At 41.1% G+C, this 16,944-nt stretch overlaps 3 protein-coding genes across 6 annotated transcripts in view; 1 reads left to right on the forward strand and 2 right to left on the reverse strand.

Moving 5' to 3' along the window:
- The window catches only part of LOC148649089 (dynein axonemal heavy chain 11-like), a 39,789-nt gene extending 38,136 nt beyond the window's left edge, over positions 1-1,653 (forward strand). Inside the window, exons 38-39 of the mRNA XM_088605280.1 lie at positions 725-865; positions 1,406-1,653. Coding sequence (XP_088461406.1) covers positions 725-865; positions 1,406-1,653 — 389 coding nt within the window. The remainder of the gene's footprint in view (positions 1-724; positions 866-1,405) is intronic.
- On the reverse strand, positions 29-11,379 carry cdca7a (cell division cycle associated 7a). 2 transcript variants are annotated; one of them, XM_088605277.1, is made up of 11 exons: positions 11,292-11,379; positions 10,978-11,164; positions 9,355-9,480; positions 8,971-9,093; positions 7,877-8,104; positions 7,702-7,779; positions 6,814-6,990; positions 6,334-6,468; positions 4,341-4,490; positions 3,214-3,350; positions 29-2,938 (listed from the first exon to the last, which is right to left on the reverse strand). In XM_088605277.1, the coding sequence occupies exons 2-11, from the start codon at positions 10,996-10,998 to the stop codon at positions 2,905-2,907; spliced, it is 1,209 nt and encodes a 402-aa protein (XP_088461403.1). In that variant the 5' UTR covers positions 10,999-11,164; positions 11,292-11,379; the 3' UTR covers positions 29-2,904. The 2 variants fall into 2 exon arrangements, with proteins under 2 accessions (XP_088461403.1, XP_088461405.1); XM_088605279.1 differs by lacking the exon at positions 10,978-11,164 and having other exon boundaries at positions 11,217-11,373.
- A 520-nt stretch (positions 11,380-11,899) lies between these two features.
- Positions 11,900-16,944, reverse strand: part of map3k20a (mitogen-activated protein kinase kinase kinase 20a) — a 47,767-nt gene continuing 42,722 nt past the window's right edge. For all 3 annotated transcript variants that reach the window (XM_088605275.1, XM_088605276.1, XM_088605274.1), the window contains exons 17-20: positions 16,203-16,319; positions 15,803-15,877; positions 14,745-14,895; positions 11,900-13,707 (exon numbers count right to left, since the gene is read on the reverse strand). In XM_088605275.1, coding sequence (XP_088461401.1) covers positions 13,037-13,707; positions 14,745-14,895; positions 15,803-15,877; positions 16,203-16,319 — 1,014 coding nt within the window. In that variant the 3' untranslated portion in view covers positions 11,900-13,036. The remainder of the gene's footprint in view (positions 13,708-14,744; positions 14,896-15,802; positions 15,878-16,202; positions 16,320-16,944) is intronic.

Below are 16,944 nucleotides of genomic sequence, written 5' to 3' on the forward strand. Positions count from 1 at the left end.
TAGTCAGACAAACAAGAGGTAGCCTAACTGTGCTTAAAGAATACTTTTATTTTTTAAATGACAGTCCTTAAACAGGATATTTTCTAAAATACCCTCCAACATCAACAGATAGAAAATTAAAGCTTCCTTTCAAGCATTACTAAAATTACTACAGTATGGTTGGCAGTATTTTTACAGTAGTTCAAGATAGTTTTGTGATAGAAGTATTCATTACACATGTATCTGTGTCCCTAGAATGCCTCAAGGATATCATTTTTTGCATTATATGCACATGTATTTTAAAAGTTAACATTATACATTGAAAATTTCAAACCTAAAACAGAATTGACAATCGAGACCTTTCTTCTCAACCATAGCAAACAACATGGACAGTTTTCAGATTTTTCTTTTCTTGCCCAGAATCAAAGTGATGGAAAGATGGAAACCCTTGACTCCTTTTAAAACTGAAATGCACCACACAGACGCATGTACAAAAAGAGGTTAACAAGTTCCTGCAGCTAATAAGGCATTCGAAAAGTTTTATTACAATGAAATAACTTGACATGAAAATAGACAGTTGTTCAATATAATGGTTGCTCATGTATTTTATAGCAGGGAGGTTATTAAAAAAGAAAAACAAATTAACACTGCTACTGAATAGAAAAGTGTCCTGACTGGATTTTCCTTTTGAGGATTCATCCATGATCAAGCAGGGACAGTACAATGGATATCTTTTTACTTCCAGCTGTAATGCAAAGTTTAGCACGAAAAAACGAATGGCCATTAGATAAGATGCACCTCACTGTGGACGTAACGAAGAAGTTCAAGGAAGAATTCAATCAGCCCGCCCGAGAAGGTGCCTACATCTACGGCTTGTACATGGAAGGTAAAAAAGCACGTTGCAATTTGGATGTTGAAGGCTATTTCCCTACTTCTATGAAGGTATGAGATGTCCACATAACACGGTGGTGTTAACGGACCGATCTCCTCATCAAACTTGAATTAAAAACGTCTCAAATTCTCACGCATTTCATTGAAATTTTGAGTTGAAGAAAAACACCCCCTCCAGCACTTCACATTTTGTGGTTTTTAGCATCGAAACGAACGTTCTGCCCTGAAGCACTGAGAAACGCTCGGCCGATAGAAAGGGTTTGAAATAGCCGCAAAATTGACACACAAAGGAACAGTTTGTATAAAGAGCTTTAAAGCAGTAGCTGGGACAGAAAAAAAAAATGCTTTAAAACTTGGAATGATTTACAGGTATAAAATTCCCATTAGAGCCTGCTAATTGTTTCCACACCATTAGTAGCAGTTATCTAATGAAAGGATTTCAGCAGGCAGTGCCGTATATCATATGGATCCTCTCACAGCTATAGTGAAGGTAATGGCCCTGATACCTCCTGCCCTTTCCACCCTTTCCTCTCAGGTGCCCGGTGGGACACGCAGGGAGGGCACCTGGCCGAGGCCCGGCTCAAAGAGCTCACGCCCGGCGTGCCCGTGATCTTCGTGAGGGCCATCCCGAACGACAGGCAGGAGACGAGGAACATCTACGAGTGCCCCGTTTACAAGACCAAACTGCGGGGCAACACCTACGTGTGGACCTTCCACTTGAAAACCAAAGAGCGGCCCGCCAAGTGGGTCCTTGCGGGCGTGGCTCTGCTCCTGAGTGTGTAGAGACCCTCCTAGGACAGCCCTGCCCTCAAAGGTGCTTCACTGAACAGGCACCTGCTGCGTTGTTTTGAGTGGCACAGCCCTGCGTGGATATGATGATTTGTGGTGGAAGTCATTCAGCAAAAGTCTGCTATACATTAAGCAAGGTGTTGCTTTATTTTTGAAAACAGAGCACAACAATTTTAACAGGTAAAGAGTATGAAACAGGCTTGAAAATGCTTAAATTCTGATTTATAAGAAGCAAGGTGTTGAGTCGCGTGAATGATTAAAAATATTGAAGTTCAACACTTTTCTGCCTTCTATTACTTGTATTTTAACTTTTCAAAACTAGCAGAAACCATGAGCAACAGGAAACTGTATTGCACAGGTGACAGAACAAATGAAAGGGTGAGGAGGAGACTCACTGGAATCATCTCCGTGCCAGCCAACTTCAATTTGGCTTTATTTAATAAAAAACAACATTTAGCGCAATTTTAACAGGTAAAGAGTATGAAACAGGCTTGAAAATGATAAGTGAGCCCTTTTGAAATATCTGGTGTACCCAAGAATCTGATAAATCAAGAACAGAGGCACTTTAAAGCGCATCCTAACAAAAGTTTGGTCGTTATTTCTTGTAATCTGTTGTAAGTCACATAAGAGATTTTTGCCATCTAAAAAAATGCCATGCCGAAATCTCACAGCTGATCAGTAAAAAGAACTTTATACATTTAGAACAATGTAATCTAAAAATGGACACTGCATAGCAATTTTATTACAATCAATATTCAGAATCAGATAGGATGGTTTGTTCCTCAGAGCACGTAGGGAGATACAGGTCTTCCATGAAATAACATTAAGTCACTTAAGACTTGGGTTTAATTGGGGTTAATTTTGGTTCTTTTCATGAGCAAATATTGGCAGCCAGGGGGATCTGCTGGCTACTGCTTTTCCATGGTCTGTACCATCACCTGACCAATACCACTGAGTGGTAATACGGCACCAGCCGTACAAACATTCATGTTTCTTACAGCTATACACTTTTACCGTTCAACATTTAAGGCACCAAAATAGTGCATCACATTTTACAGAGACTAGGAAGGATGCCAATCACACAATCCAAATTGCACCTGTACTCCAAAGCAATGGCAGTTTTACGCTGTAAATGGGTCTTAGCATTTCCAGACCATTTACTTCCAAGGTGAAATCTGCCAAATCCCCAACAGAATTAAAACTCCAGGGAGACACTTTCCAGAGCCAGACTGCAGCTGCCAATGTTCAGTTTTCCTTCGCCTCCAGTTCTTGTTTAAGGCTACAAAAAGAACAATGTACATTACTGTAGTACATTACATTTTTCGACCTCGTGGTTAAAACCCTCCCCCCGCTCACATTTAAAACGCTTTGCTTTTAGGGAAAGCTACACGCGGCAGTAGCAAGCAACCTTCATCTGCTTAATTTGACACTGAAGAAAAAGAAAAAGTGTCAAACCGAATGCGACATCGTGCAGAGTAAATCTTAATCTCAACAATAGAAAACTGTTTACTTAGGGGGGACTGACAGTTTAAAAATAATCAAGGATGTAATTACCTTTTCAAGTAGGCATGCACATTGTCATAGCCGTGGTATTTTGCCAAGTAGACGAGCACTCCAGTGGCACATCGCCCTTCTCGCTGTCGGCAGAAACTGCAGTTACAGATTCCTCGGCAAGGAGGGCAAAACCAGGTCTGTAACGGACATTCGCTCAAAATTAGAATCACATTCACTTCCAGCTGCTCTCACTTCAATCTAAGCTCTTTCTTTTTGCCCAAGCTTCTTTCTGACCCTCCCAACATGGTAATAAGGCCAAAGAAAAAGATTTAGAAGGGGGTTATTAAATAAACAGGTTACAACAAGGGACTGGCTTTAAAAACTAAAGATATCCCCATACGTCTTCATTAATTTCTACAATTCTGAGCAAATGCCTTTGGATGACCAAGACGCAGACACCTGTACAGGACGTGCAGGCTGTTGTTGTAAATGCCTGAACTAAATTTAGGGCAATGCATCCCTCAGGCAAAACCGCTAGGAAGAACAAAAAACACTGAAAGGCTTATTAAAAGCTATATATATATATCTGAAAATAATTTCACATGCTGAATGTCAGATACTGTTACTCCTGCTGGAATTTTGCATGCTTATTTCAACCCAGTTCCAGACGGATCTGGTGTTGGAAGCTACTGTTGAACTAGTAAGAAACGAGCAGTAACAGTAAGTGAGAGACACCAATGTCATTCAGCTTGTACAGCTGTTAATGCTAAATGCCTCTGATTAAATGGAAGCAGGCTAACACCTGTGAGGAATTCCTTTTCTGTAACTGGTTGGAATTTGCTGTCCCTTTTAAAATCATACCACGTCAATGCAAATATAGTCAAGTCAGTCACTTGTTTCTTCGCTCATTCTGCATGTTACTTGATCACCCGTATGAATAATCAAAATGCATGTTTTTAACAAATTTTAATGTCATTCTTTAGTTACAAGCTCCGTCAAAGTGTGTGGTTCTGCGTCGTTAATTTCAGTCCCAGTTTAGATGTAAATTTAAACACTTTCCTAGCATGAACCCAGAATGAATCAGAAAACTGATCAGAACTCAGGCAGGACTATACGGTCTCTCCAATGTGAAACTAATGACTTGTTCCGCAATTATAAAAACAACCATGGGGGCAGATGTCACTCACTGGATCCAGGAGGGCTTGTCGAACCTCTTCTCCGTAGCGGTTGCGAAGACACGGCCCACAGAACTGCCCCCTCACCCCCACACAATCTGGATTGCGGCAGTTAGTTTTTGTGTCTGCTGTTTTCTGTCGACACTGGTGGCAAGTTGATCCCTATCGAAATCAAAAATGTTCATTCAAATCTCATATTTCATCCCAAATTGTTATTTTGTGTGCTGAAAAGTTATTTTTAAAAAAAGTTGTTTTTTTTCCCCCAAAACCATTCAAACACTTTGAGCTTTTGGTCTCTGAAAGAGATCTCAAAAAGTCAGGCCAATCTCAAACTTTGTTTTTCAATTCTTGGAAAATGTCTTGTATACAGTGGTGTGAAGAAGTGTTTGCCCCCTTCCTGATTTCTTATTTTTTTGCATGTTTGTCACACTGAAATGTTTCAGATCATCAAACAAATTAAACACAAAATGCAGTTTTTAAATGAAAGGTTTTTATTATTAAAGGAAAAACAAAATCCAAACCTACATGGCCCTTAGTGATTGCCCCCTAAACCTAATAACTGGTTGGTTGGGCCACCCTTAGCAGCAACAACTGCGATCAAGCGTTTGCGATAACTGCCAATGAGTCTTTTACAGTGCTGTGAAGGAATTTTGGCCCACTCATCTTTGCAGAATTATTGTAATTCAGCCACATTGGAGGGTTTTCGAGCCTTAACTGCTTTTTTAAGGTCAAGCCACAACATCTCAATCAGATTCAGGTCAGGACTTTGACTAGGCCACTCCAAAGTCTTCATTTTGTTTTTCTTAAGCCATTCAGAGGTGGACTTGCTGGTGTGTTTTGGATCATTGTCCTGCTGCAGAACCCAAGTGCGCTTCAGCTTGAGGTCACGAACAGATGGCCGGACATTCTCCTTCAGGATTTTTTGGGAGACAGCAGAATTCATGGTTCCATTTACCACAGCAAGTCTTCCAGGTCCTGAAGCAGCAAAACAGCCCCAGACCACCACACTACCACCACCATATTTTACTGTTGGTATGATGTTCCTTTTCTGAAATGCAGTGTTACTTTTACGCCAGATGTAATGGGACACACACCTTCCAAAAAGTTCATCTTTTGTCTCGTCAGTCCACAGAGTATTTTCCCAAAAGTCTTGGGGATCATCAAGATGTTTTCTGGCAAAACTGAGACGAGCCTTTATGTTCTTTTTGCTCAGCAGTGGTTTTCACCTTGGAACTCTGCCATGCAGGCCATTTTTGCCCAGTCTCTTTCTTATGGTGGAGTCATGAACACTGACCTTAACTGAGGCAAGTGAAGCCTGTAGTTCTTTGGATGTTGTTGTGGTTTTTTTTCGGACCTCTTGGATGAGTCGTCGTTGCGCTCTTGGGGTAATTTTGGTCGGCCGGCCACTCCTGGGAAGGTTCACCACTGTTCCATGTTTTAGCCATTTGTGGATAATGGCTCTCACTGTGGTTCGCTGGAGTACCAAAGCTTTAGAAATGGCTTTATAACCTTTTCCAGACTGATAAATCTCAATAATTCTGTTTCTTATTTGTTCCTGAATTTCTTTGGATCGCAGCATGATGTCCAGCTTTTGAGGATCTTTTGGTCTACTTCACTTTGTCAGGCAGGTCCTATTTAAGTGATTTCTTGATTGAGAACAGATGTGGCAGTAATCAGGCCTGGGTGTGGCTAGAGAAATTGAACTCAGCTTTCCAAAGCTGTGATAAACCACAGTTGATTTATGTTTTAAAAGGGGGGGCAATCACTTTTTCAAACAGGGCCATGTAGGTTTGGATTTTTCCCCCTTAATAAAAACCTTCATTTAAAAACTGCATTTTGCATTTACTTGTGTTATCTTTGTCAAATATTTCAATTTGTTTGATGATCTGAAACATTTCAGTGTGACAAACATGCAAAAAAATAAGAAATCATGAAGGGGGCAAATGCTTTTTCACACCACTGTATTCTCACGGTATTTAAAGAACAGGCTCAAAACGACACTTACCGAAACCCTGTTATACACTTTTTCACGGACATTATAACAGATGTTGTTCAGCTCGCTCTCTGTGATTTCCTCTACAGGCCGCACATGGTGGGGAATTGTCATGGCCCCACTGTAGCTTCTACGACGAGGCGCCCTCTGCAGGACAGAGAAGTAACTTAATTCCAACAAGACACAACCAAGAGGTACAGAATAGGCAGGAGTCACTCAAGTTTAAGATTAAATACCAGGCTAGAAACCAACTTTTCGCATGGATGTGGGGGGACAGAAAATCCATGTGGCCCATCATATACAGCCTTCCTGTAAAAGCATTAATTGAACACTCAGATCTTATTAAGGCTCTCCGATTATGTGCCTGTATGAAATGGGAGAATTTTGTTTTCACATTTCAAAATGCGAGTTTAACATGAAACTCCCTCACTGTTGGGCCAAAGCAGGTGCAGAGCAAAGCCCACTTTACAGCACGGAGATGCGCTCTCTCACCTCCTCATCGTCGTCATCCTCCGCCCTCCTCCTGCGGGCCAGGTAGTACTTGTCCTCCAGGTCGTCCTCCGGGGCGGGGCTGGGGGGGCCGTCGACCAGGGAGCGCGAACGGGTGTGTGGTGGAGACCTGCGCTCGGGGAAGGACTTGGGGACCAGTCGGCGGGACAGCCGTCTGGGCTGGGGAAAGACGGGACAAAAATGGCTCTTCACAGCTTCGAGCTAGAACTAAATCCCCTGCGCCTGAATGCGAGCTAGATTCTCAAGTAATGAGCTTGGGACTATGGCTGCGATAAGACTCTGAATTACAGTATTCATTACAGAATGTTTACAGACGTTTGCACCGGTGCATTGGACAAATCAATAGGCACTCTTTGGATCCTAGTGAAATTTCTATACAACAAAAGCCAGTCGCCTTCTTTGTGCTGTGCTGTTTGGTACAGACTACAGGCTTGTCAGAATATTAGACTGGATAAAAGTCACAAAATACACAAAAAAAAAACCTCAATCGTAACTTTAGTCATCTGCCCCCAAACCTCAGCACTAGCTTCTACAAGCAAGTGAACCACCACCCACTTGCCCACTATGTTGAATAAGAGCATAATGCTTTATTTTTCACATTTGGCATTTATTTCAATCAGGACTACTGTAATACTTATTATACTAATAATATACTCCATGCTTACCTTCCTTTACTATTATGCATATACATGTATTATATTAAGTCACATAATTACTAATTGTAATTGGGAAATGTATTTTCATTTAATGAATTTCTGCTTAACAGCTTTTAAGGAATATTTGTGTAGGTAAAGCTGATCTCCCACAGCGGCATTCCAACTCTTGCACCAGCTGTTTCAAAACATTTTAAAAGAGCAACTCTGCACTTACGGAGTTTGCTGAAGGCAGCAACATCCTCTTGGGGAAAATGCCCGACACCGTCTTCAGCTCAGACATTAACTTCGCAAGCTGTGGGCAAATGAGACAAAACAATTTCAGTAAAACACAGACAACGAATGCAAAAGGTGCAGAACCACTGTGTTCTTTCTGGGGGAAATCAACCTACCATAGCTTTGTTCTCCTTGATATTGATCGCTCTCTTTTCCATTAAATTCGGGCCTTTCTCCTCATCCGAGTCGGAGTCGGAAAGAGAATCCTCTCGTTGTGGAGGGATGGGTTTTGCAGGTCCATTCTTTCGTAAATTCCTTGTGGGAAATTTCATGGCCACTTTCAGAGGTTTTGATCCTCTCCGCCTCTTTGTCTGTGCTGAGGGTTCTTCTTCAGAGTCCACTTTCTGAAATTAGCAACGCAGGAGATCAGACTTGAGAAGCACATAATGAATTAACTTTACTAGCACTTCTCTGAAAACCTTTACGAGCACAACCACAACATATGTCAAGATATAGCTACAATGAAAAGCAAAGCGAAACAAGGATATATCACTTTTATTAAAAACTGGTGAAGAAAAGCAGAAGCTTTTATGCAGGATCAGAGCTTAATTACTATGCATCTAAGATGAGATTGAAATGAAAGAACTTTCCTTGAAGATCCAAATGTTAGAGCAAGCTTGTACACTGCTAAAAACAATTTAACTTTCCATCTTTAAAAAATTATGTATATAAACATGCTTCGGGGAAAAAAAAAATCTTTTGACATTCAAGACAAAAGCTCAGAATTTAAAAGGCCCATCTAACTGAAAAGTCAAAGATATTTGTAGTAATGCAGTGTGCCTGGAAAATGCCTTTAAAGTGAAGTACTCAAAGGCAACAGCCTTTATTAAACAAAACAGTCGGGCTCAGGTTAACCTTTTATTAATGGCATTCTATTACTCAGATTTGCCATTTACAAGCACCCTTTTAAAATGCTTTTTTATATGAAAGTTAAAAAGGCTAAATGTCGCCTCTTCTGTCACAGTCTTACATAATGAAATACAGTAAGTACATTAGCCGTCTTTGGAATAGTTCACCTTACAACAGATGATACTTCCAGCTTCTCAGCCCCAGTTTGTCTGGGGAAACAATGATTGTCCTATTTAAGGCGGCATACCATACTCAAGCCAATAGTGTCAATTTCAATTGCAGAAAAAGAAAAGCACAGGAGAACACAGTTTAACATCTTCAATCGTTTCCTCTCTACTTTCCCCGACAGTACAGGACTCACCATAGCGCCCATAACATCACTGAATTCAGTCTCTTCAAACCCACGGAAAGACTCCTCATCTGAGTCCGTGTTAAGAATTTTAGACACCTTCACTGGGACACTGCCAGGTTTCAAACTTTTCTTCTGCGGATGGAAAAAGCATACATGAACATTCTTGTATGGTTGTAAATTTCTAGTGCTCAAGTTGCATTATGAACACTATAAACATAAGTGTCGTGTTTTAATACTAGTGCCATATACATTTTAAAATATTTCACCATGCCAACATTTCACAATAGGATTAGTCTGTAAGTAACTTTGAAAGCTGGAACTGGATGAAAACAGACAGCTGTCACTTCACAATCTGGGAGTGTTCATCTCAAGCGGTTTGGGATTTCTACTCACTGTGTTTGCAAAATTATCAGAACCGAAACTGTCACAGCTGTCATCTGAAGAGGAGGAGGTTTCCATTGGTACCAAGGGTGTGTTTCGGAAGCTTCTTAGATTCATCCTGATCGAAGGCTGCAAATTCTAGGTAAGGGGAAATGATGGATTGAATGAAAGGATTCAAATCTGAAGTGCCTAGATCAAAAGCTTCAAACTGATTTAAACGGAGCTCCAAAATGATGTAAATACAATCACACCAGATTCATGTTTGTCTTTGGTATGGCTCAAATTTGACATATACCAAAAATACTTCTCTCGCCACAGGCGACCTCTAAATTCCCCCTCAAAGCCTGTTCATATGGCAGATTTATGAGGAAACTCTTTTGAAGCACAGTTCGGGTTAGATCACAATAAAACCCATGAATACGGAAATGTCATTGGGTTTGTAACCAGTCAGATTTTCACTAATACTTTGGGGGTACGCAGATTGCGCCAATACCCTAAAACTGCATGCGTTTAAATATACCCGATTCTTTTCTCTTGATACATTACAAAAGATGAAACCGTTTCTTTATCGCTGAACCCTGATAGCTTACAGTGTCCCAGAAACTGAACGGCAGTGCTGTACAGCTTAATAGGCTATACAACTACTTCCGATAAATGAGATCTCTTGCCAAGTTCAGGCAAACTCGCCTTCTCGTCATCGCTTGCAGAGAGATCTCTGATCACACACCGAGATTTGCGTGACTAACCTTGGCTCAAGGCCTGACAATTTTCCTGCACACTGCTACAAAAAATACAGGGCAATTCTCCATCCCATTCTTTTAGATAGTTTCCAGCCGCTCGATTATATTTATTTCTACAAAACCCGCATCCGGTAGAATATTACCTGCTCGTTTACCAGTATATTTTTTAAAAAAATCAAAGTTATCGGAAACTATCAATTGCGAGCACGAGGACGCCCGAAGACGTCAACCGAACCTCCTCATTTTCACTGGCGTCGATTTCAAAACCTCGCTAATCAGAGTCATTTAAAAAATTGGTTTGGGAAGCCGGAACACCGCTGGGGCACAATAAAGGGCACTGTTAAAAAGCCTCTGGCTACAAACCAACCCCGTCCTCGCCCTCAGCGTAAATTCGCGCCTCCATCTAGTCACCGCCCTCACCTATCTAGCAGTGAAACATGAAAGTACTAATTTAACACCGTACCGCTCCTAATGTCGGCTTCGGGTGCACAGGAAGACCGAGCGACAGTCGGGAGCGGTTCAGACGTGGCCGAGCATTTAAATCCCAAAAGTGGGCGATTGCACGCCGGCAAGGTTCTTCAAATCAAGACCTTCACAGCACGTTTGCATTCACAAATTAACGAAAAGTTGGGGGGAAAAAAAGAGACCATTACATGATAAACTCGTTGGAAAAACAGGAGAAAGTTCTTTTTTAACACTATGAAGGAAAATACAGGGTACGAAACCAGTGCTGATCAGAGAATCCAGCCACACAAAGCCGTCCCCTGTAAACCATTACTAAACCACGCCAGATTTGGAAGAAAAAAAAACTTGTATTGCTCCAACGACTAACTTTCGGAAAAAGTTGTACATCTTGAGAGCAACAGGAAAAAAAACGGGGAAACTGCGCTCTTACCTTTCTACGAGTAGGACGCATGTTTGCACTTTTAAAAGTGGGGTTGAAGGAAAATTCTGATTAATGACCGTCTGCTCCCTTAGTGCCTCTGCTGCAAACAGCTACACAGCAAAGTCTGCAGGACTCCCCCCCAGCCCCACTCAGAGGGACGGATTCACGCTTCGATTTCCCGCGTCTGCTTCAGGTCCTGACAGATAAGCAGAGCTGAACTTTACTTCAGGCCACTCGGTTTGACATACCTCGGTAAAGCTCCGTTTGTGCGCCAGAGACCGTGGCAAAAATGGGTCGGACGGAGAAAAGGGGCTATCGGTCACCTTTTCTGTTCAGCTTGAAACTTTGTGGAGGCCAACTTTTTTTTACAGAAAGCCAGGTCCTGCGTGATGGCGCCAAGGGGTTCTGGCTGAAAACGTGTAGCTCATTTGCATGGGAGGCGTGCGGGTCACCGCAACAAAAAAAAAAACGTGCGCTTACTCTCACACACCCAGCTACTGTAGGTACTGTAATCTGAAGAAAGAAGTATGTATGGCTAAAACGGCGGGGATCAATGTTACAGTATTAATGTTTGGGCTGCTTAGTTCGTACAAGAGGTTATAGAAATATTGCTCATGGATTGTTTATACACTCCATATGTAGGAGTGATACTGTATGTGGCGCAGTCCCTGTTATGAATGACAAAAAATGACAAAGATCCTCTTTCAAAGAAGTGTTTACAGATAAATAGCTTACTGCCAGGTGCGATGCGGTTTCAAGATGTTTTTAACTGTAATACCCGTCGAGTTTTCCCTTGGGCTCCTACGATTAGCCCTTTTATACTCGTGTTTAAAAAATTCACGATTCGTATTCAGAGTAGACTGTATGATGGAGCTACCATGGGTTTGTAACTAAAACGTACTACATACAAAAACAACAAATGATGTACATGTTCTTCAATGTACATTAAATATTTTAATGGTAGTTTGTGCGTTTTGTAAATGGTCAAATGCGATACAGCATTACAGCATATTGTACAGATATTGTACACAATACAATATCTTTATCTTGAATTAAGATACAAAAATGCTATGTTTTGAAAAGCGCAGGAGACACGTTTTACCAAATAAGTTTACGAATCTGAACATCACGGAAAAGCAAAACAACGTTAGGTGAAAAACGTACTGTATTAATATTCTACCGTCATTAAAAATAGAAACAGCACTCGGGAGTATCTTGCGTGTTATCATGTTGGTTTCCGCTAAACATTTACATGTCAAAATCCGTTTAAACATACTATGTTTTATGCTATTACAAATAAAACTTATTTTAAAAATATATGTTATTAAAAATAAAAATCTTACTAGTATTAGATCAAATCGATATTAATAACTGCATTGACTAATTATAAAATCATTTTTAGCAATCAACCATACTGACTGTACAATTAACATTAAAAAAGTAGTAACGAATTCTCTCTATATCATCCAATTTGACAGCCATGCTATCTTTATTCTTGCCCCTTCGAATCGTTTTAATCTCATGACCACATCACAGTTTATAAAGCTAATGATTTGCGACGTGAATTATACAGTATGTATACCCCATCTAATGTATGGATAACCACGCACATCCGAGGTAGAAAACATGAAACCGGACAGTTCTTAAAAAAAGTGCCCCAGGTCCTGAATCTGGTTCTGAGGATTTGTGCTAAGACATTCATATTATTATATATTAGAAATTAATTCGGTTATTAATAATAGGTTTGCGATAACCTTTTAAAATAGTTCTGCTGAAAACAAGATTTTTTTTTTCTGTAGTGCGCTTGATAGCATAATTGCCTGGTCTAGTTTGACTTAACAGTTTTCACATTGCCCAGTGCATGTTAACAGCACGTCACAGAAAGTCACAGCCCGCTTTCTGAGGTGTGGGAAGTTCATTAGATTGTCAAAAAGATGCGCCGTACACTACGGCCTGCGTTCGCGCTTGTGCCTGCGAAGGAGCCATGCCGCGCGACAGCCCCGCTGGAGAGGGGCTCGAGTGTGTAAACAATGGCAGAGAGGTTCAGTTTCTCAAGTGGCGCGCGGCCTCAGCTTCGCCCGCTCCCCCGGCCTCCTCTTCTGGGCCTGCCTTTCAGCGGCTTCGCGTCCTGCCTGTGTGGCTTTTTCTGCCGCTCCACTTTGATCCAGCCTGCCTCGCCGGCCCTGGCCTCCTCCGAGCCCCTGCTGTCGCCGTCCGCCGGCTGCAAGCCAGGAATGCCCCGGGGAGGGTGCTGCGTTGCCGTGGCGTAGCTCTGTGGTTTGGGCCTTCCCGCCTGGTGATGCCGGCTTGGCTTCGCTCCTGGAGGCGAGAACGAGTCTCTCCAGTGGCCTCTCGTCCCCCTGAAGGCCTGCTCGGGGAAGTGGTTTCTGTGGGGACGGGCTGCAGTCTTCCCCCCGAAGGGCCTGTCCCTCTCCGAGGTGCTTTCGGAAGCCGTGCTGGAGGGACTGCTGCCCTTGGAGCCCATGTGGACTGAGGAGAGTTTCCTCGTGAGCCCGGCCGTGGGGGACGAGCTGCGGGAGTCAACCAAGGGGGCAAGAGTGCTGGGGGACTTCCGTACCGCTGCTGCGTACGAGCCCTGCGGTGCGCAGAAGGTCAGGAACTGAGGTAAACTCTTGACGCTGGCCCCGCCGGCGGGAGAAAGAGCCGCGTGGTGGGGCTCTGTCGCGTTCCTCCGCAGCTGTTGCATCCTCAGAGAATACATCCAATGGGTATCCACATCTTGAAGAAGGGGAGAAAAAATGCGTTAAAGTAAAGCCTCAACCGCCGGCTCCCTTCCACAAGTGAGGGGTGGAGATGTTCCACATTTCCAACAGGAACACGTCCTAACTTTAGTGAGCTTTCATGTTATAGTTATTTTTTTTTAAATATCAGAATGTATTTCATACAAGAATCAACCTCTAAAATGCCATCAGGAACCTAAAAGCAATTTTGGTGATTATGCAATTATGCAATGTACAGGTAAGGAGCTACACATGTGTTCAATTTGATATTTGCAGGTTCCATTTGATATTTTTTTGTAGGTTCATCCATCCATTCTTATTTAATGATACTTGTGATTTTCTACATATTGGAAGAAAAACCGAACCAAGAAGGTCATTTATGGCCTCTCTTTGAAATCACCGCTCCTCAAGTCATTGTCGACCAAGCAAATCAACATACGTTTCCCTGCTTGTTGGTGGGAGGAGTGGTGTTAATGCATTCATCCATTTTCTAACCACTTTATCCAATTCAGGATTGCGAGGTTCCAGAGCCTGTCCCGGCAGGCAACAGGCACCAGGCAGGACATACAGACATGAACACACTCATACCAGGGCCAGTTTTCTCAGAAGCCAGTTAACCTGTCAGTATGTCTGTGGACTGTGTGAGGAAGCTGGAAACCCATGTGAATACAGGGTGAACAAACTCCTCCAGAGATGGCACCCCAGGTCCCGAATTGAACCCAGGGCCCCAGCACTGCCCCGAGTGGTGTTAATAATGTGAAGAGTTAGGCTCTTTAAGAATTAGGATACTTGTGCCCCTCTATCAAATAATTCATATCCATACAGTTATAAACATATAAGGTATCAAAAGATAGAACCAGCTGAATTCATTTTCTGAGCTAAACTAATTTTTGTATCTGCTTTCTGGATCACACAGATTGGTATAGCATGAATAATCCTTTGCTTTCAGAATGGTTAATTATTTATAATTGCCTTAATATAGGTACATGTAGTTATTGTTTAAAAAGACATATTCAGAGTAGTAAAAGAACTTGCCAGGATTTGATCCTATTTTTGGTTTTCCTTCAGCATTTGGTGGAGCAGTCTGTATCACCAGCTCTACTGTTTTGATGTGATCTTGGTTACTTGTGGGGTTCAGCTCTACTGTATGGTTGTGCCTGGTTGTCTTCGGAGATCTGACATCATTCTGTCAAAACAGTATCAGGAAGGAGACAACACTGTGAAGTTAAAGCCTTTTTGTGTATTCAAGGAGAAATAACACACTTTTTGTTCAGGTTTTGGGATTTTGTCAAAACGTTCAGGAGTACAACAGGTTCCCTCTTGAACCAGTGGAGAACATGTGCATTTTAAAACAAAAAAATATCAAAAAGCAAATGAGCGTGTAGGAAATGGAGTACTGTCAAACGGTAAACAGGAAGTGTTTAATCATTCTGAAACCACAATTGTAAAAATATCTTTTTTTTACACTATTACACAATGTAATAGTTAAATGAAATGTGCAGCTTCTGTTAAATGAAATGTGCCTGTTTTTTTCTCCCAGTTACATATTCTTGTTTAGAGTAAAGCAATATGTAATTGGTTAATTAAAATAATCACTTGTTTTAGTACATAATATTTCTATTATAAAACGTAATCATTTAATTTCTTTACATGTCATCTGTTAAAGTACAGGGTCAATGTATAGGTGCTGCTTTTAATTGCAAAGTACAATTCTAACCTTTGCTTTTAAACCTATTTTGGAATTATTATTTAAAAACCCAACAAGCATGCATCCAAACCTGTCCTGGATAGGTAGGGCAGCTCACAGAGTTTTTCAGTAAATAAGAATGTTTTTTTTTTGCCAGATATGGAAACAGCTCCAAGAAATGTTTCTGTTGTTGTAGTGATTTTCCTCAAAATCTGAATTAAGAGCTCAAGTGTCAGCAGGGTAGGCCCAGAGCTCTAGGGAAAACACGTAGCCATAAGAGAACATTTTGGCAGCAAGGGTGATGACCCCCTGTCTTCAAAAGACTTATCCTGATCTCAGAAATTGATGTTTTTTTTCTCTGTATGAAAGACCAAAAAAAATCTCTAAAGTTATGAATAATGCTTACCTCATAATTGACAATACATTCCACAACCTGGTTCTCACTTATTCCAAGGATCCACTTGTCCATTACAAATGGAGGCTGAAATGGAATAGAATGTGATAAAAAATAATTAATTCTCAGCCTTAAATGCTGGAGCCGTTCAACGGGAAGGCAACAATTAAAATATCTGCGGCTATTGCATGTTGACAGAATATAAATTTTAAAAAAACGTGAAAGCTGTTCATTTTTATTGGCATTTTTACAAGTCCTTCTACATTATACTCATTTGAATTATATTGCCCTAAAAACAACATGAGAACCCGATGAGTTCTGTAAATCTTTATGTACTAAAGCAATTTACTTGAATTATGAGCATTGTATTCTGAATAAATCTAATTTCATGTTTTATAAAATATGTATTTACCTTGGTCATCTTAGTCACATCTACGTCTGGTCTGTTAGCATTAAAAGTAACATCCTTTATGTAGGCTATTGCAATGTCATCCCCATCAAGTTCCATGTACATTTTCCACTTGCAGGTCTGGAAAAAGAAGTGAAAAATCACCACTGTTTTGTACACACTTAAGAAAATGAGGATGCGGTTTATTAGATGGATTCAGAAGGCTTGCAATGATTTTATCACCTTTTTTTCCTGTTTCTTTTCTCTTCCCTCTTACTTACAAACACACTTCAGGAAATGTCTTCCCTTTCTCTAACAGATCTCATAGCAAGCCTACAGTAAGGTTCTCTTCAGTAAGGAGTCACATGCACACCTAAGAAATGGAATCTGTAATGTAAGCCGACAGCACAGCCTAGAGGTCTTTCTGATGTAATGCGAAGGTGTGAAAATAAATCGGAACCATCCACCATAATATTGCTTTTTACTCTTTAGCACAAAAGAACACTTTTGACATGTTTCTGTACAAAATACATAGTTTACAGTATTCAATACAATTAACACTGCCTATTGTCTGAGAGAGAAGGATGCCTTCAAAGTATTCCACTGGATATCTGTCTTTAATTGTTGTAGTAAAATAGCTGGAAAATTATTTATTCCAAAGGAATTAATGTTTTAGTAAAAAAAAAATAACTTGAACAGTACAAGGAGCTTTAGAAAAGCAAATGGCCGAGATCCTTAAATTGCTACTGAGATGGAATTGCAGTTC

This window comes from Lepisosteus platostomus, chromosome 14 (assembly GCF_059453375.1).
Source record: "Lepisosteus platostomus isolate fLepPlt1 chromosome 14, fLepPlt1.hap1, whole genome shotgun sequence".
Taxonomy (NCBI): Eukaryota; Metazoa; Chordata; class Actinopteri; order Semionotiformes; family Lepisosteidae; genus Lepisosteus; species Lepisosteus platostomus.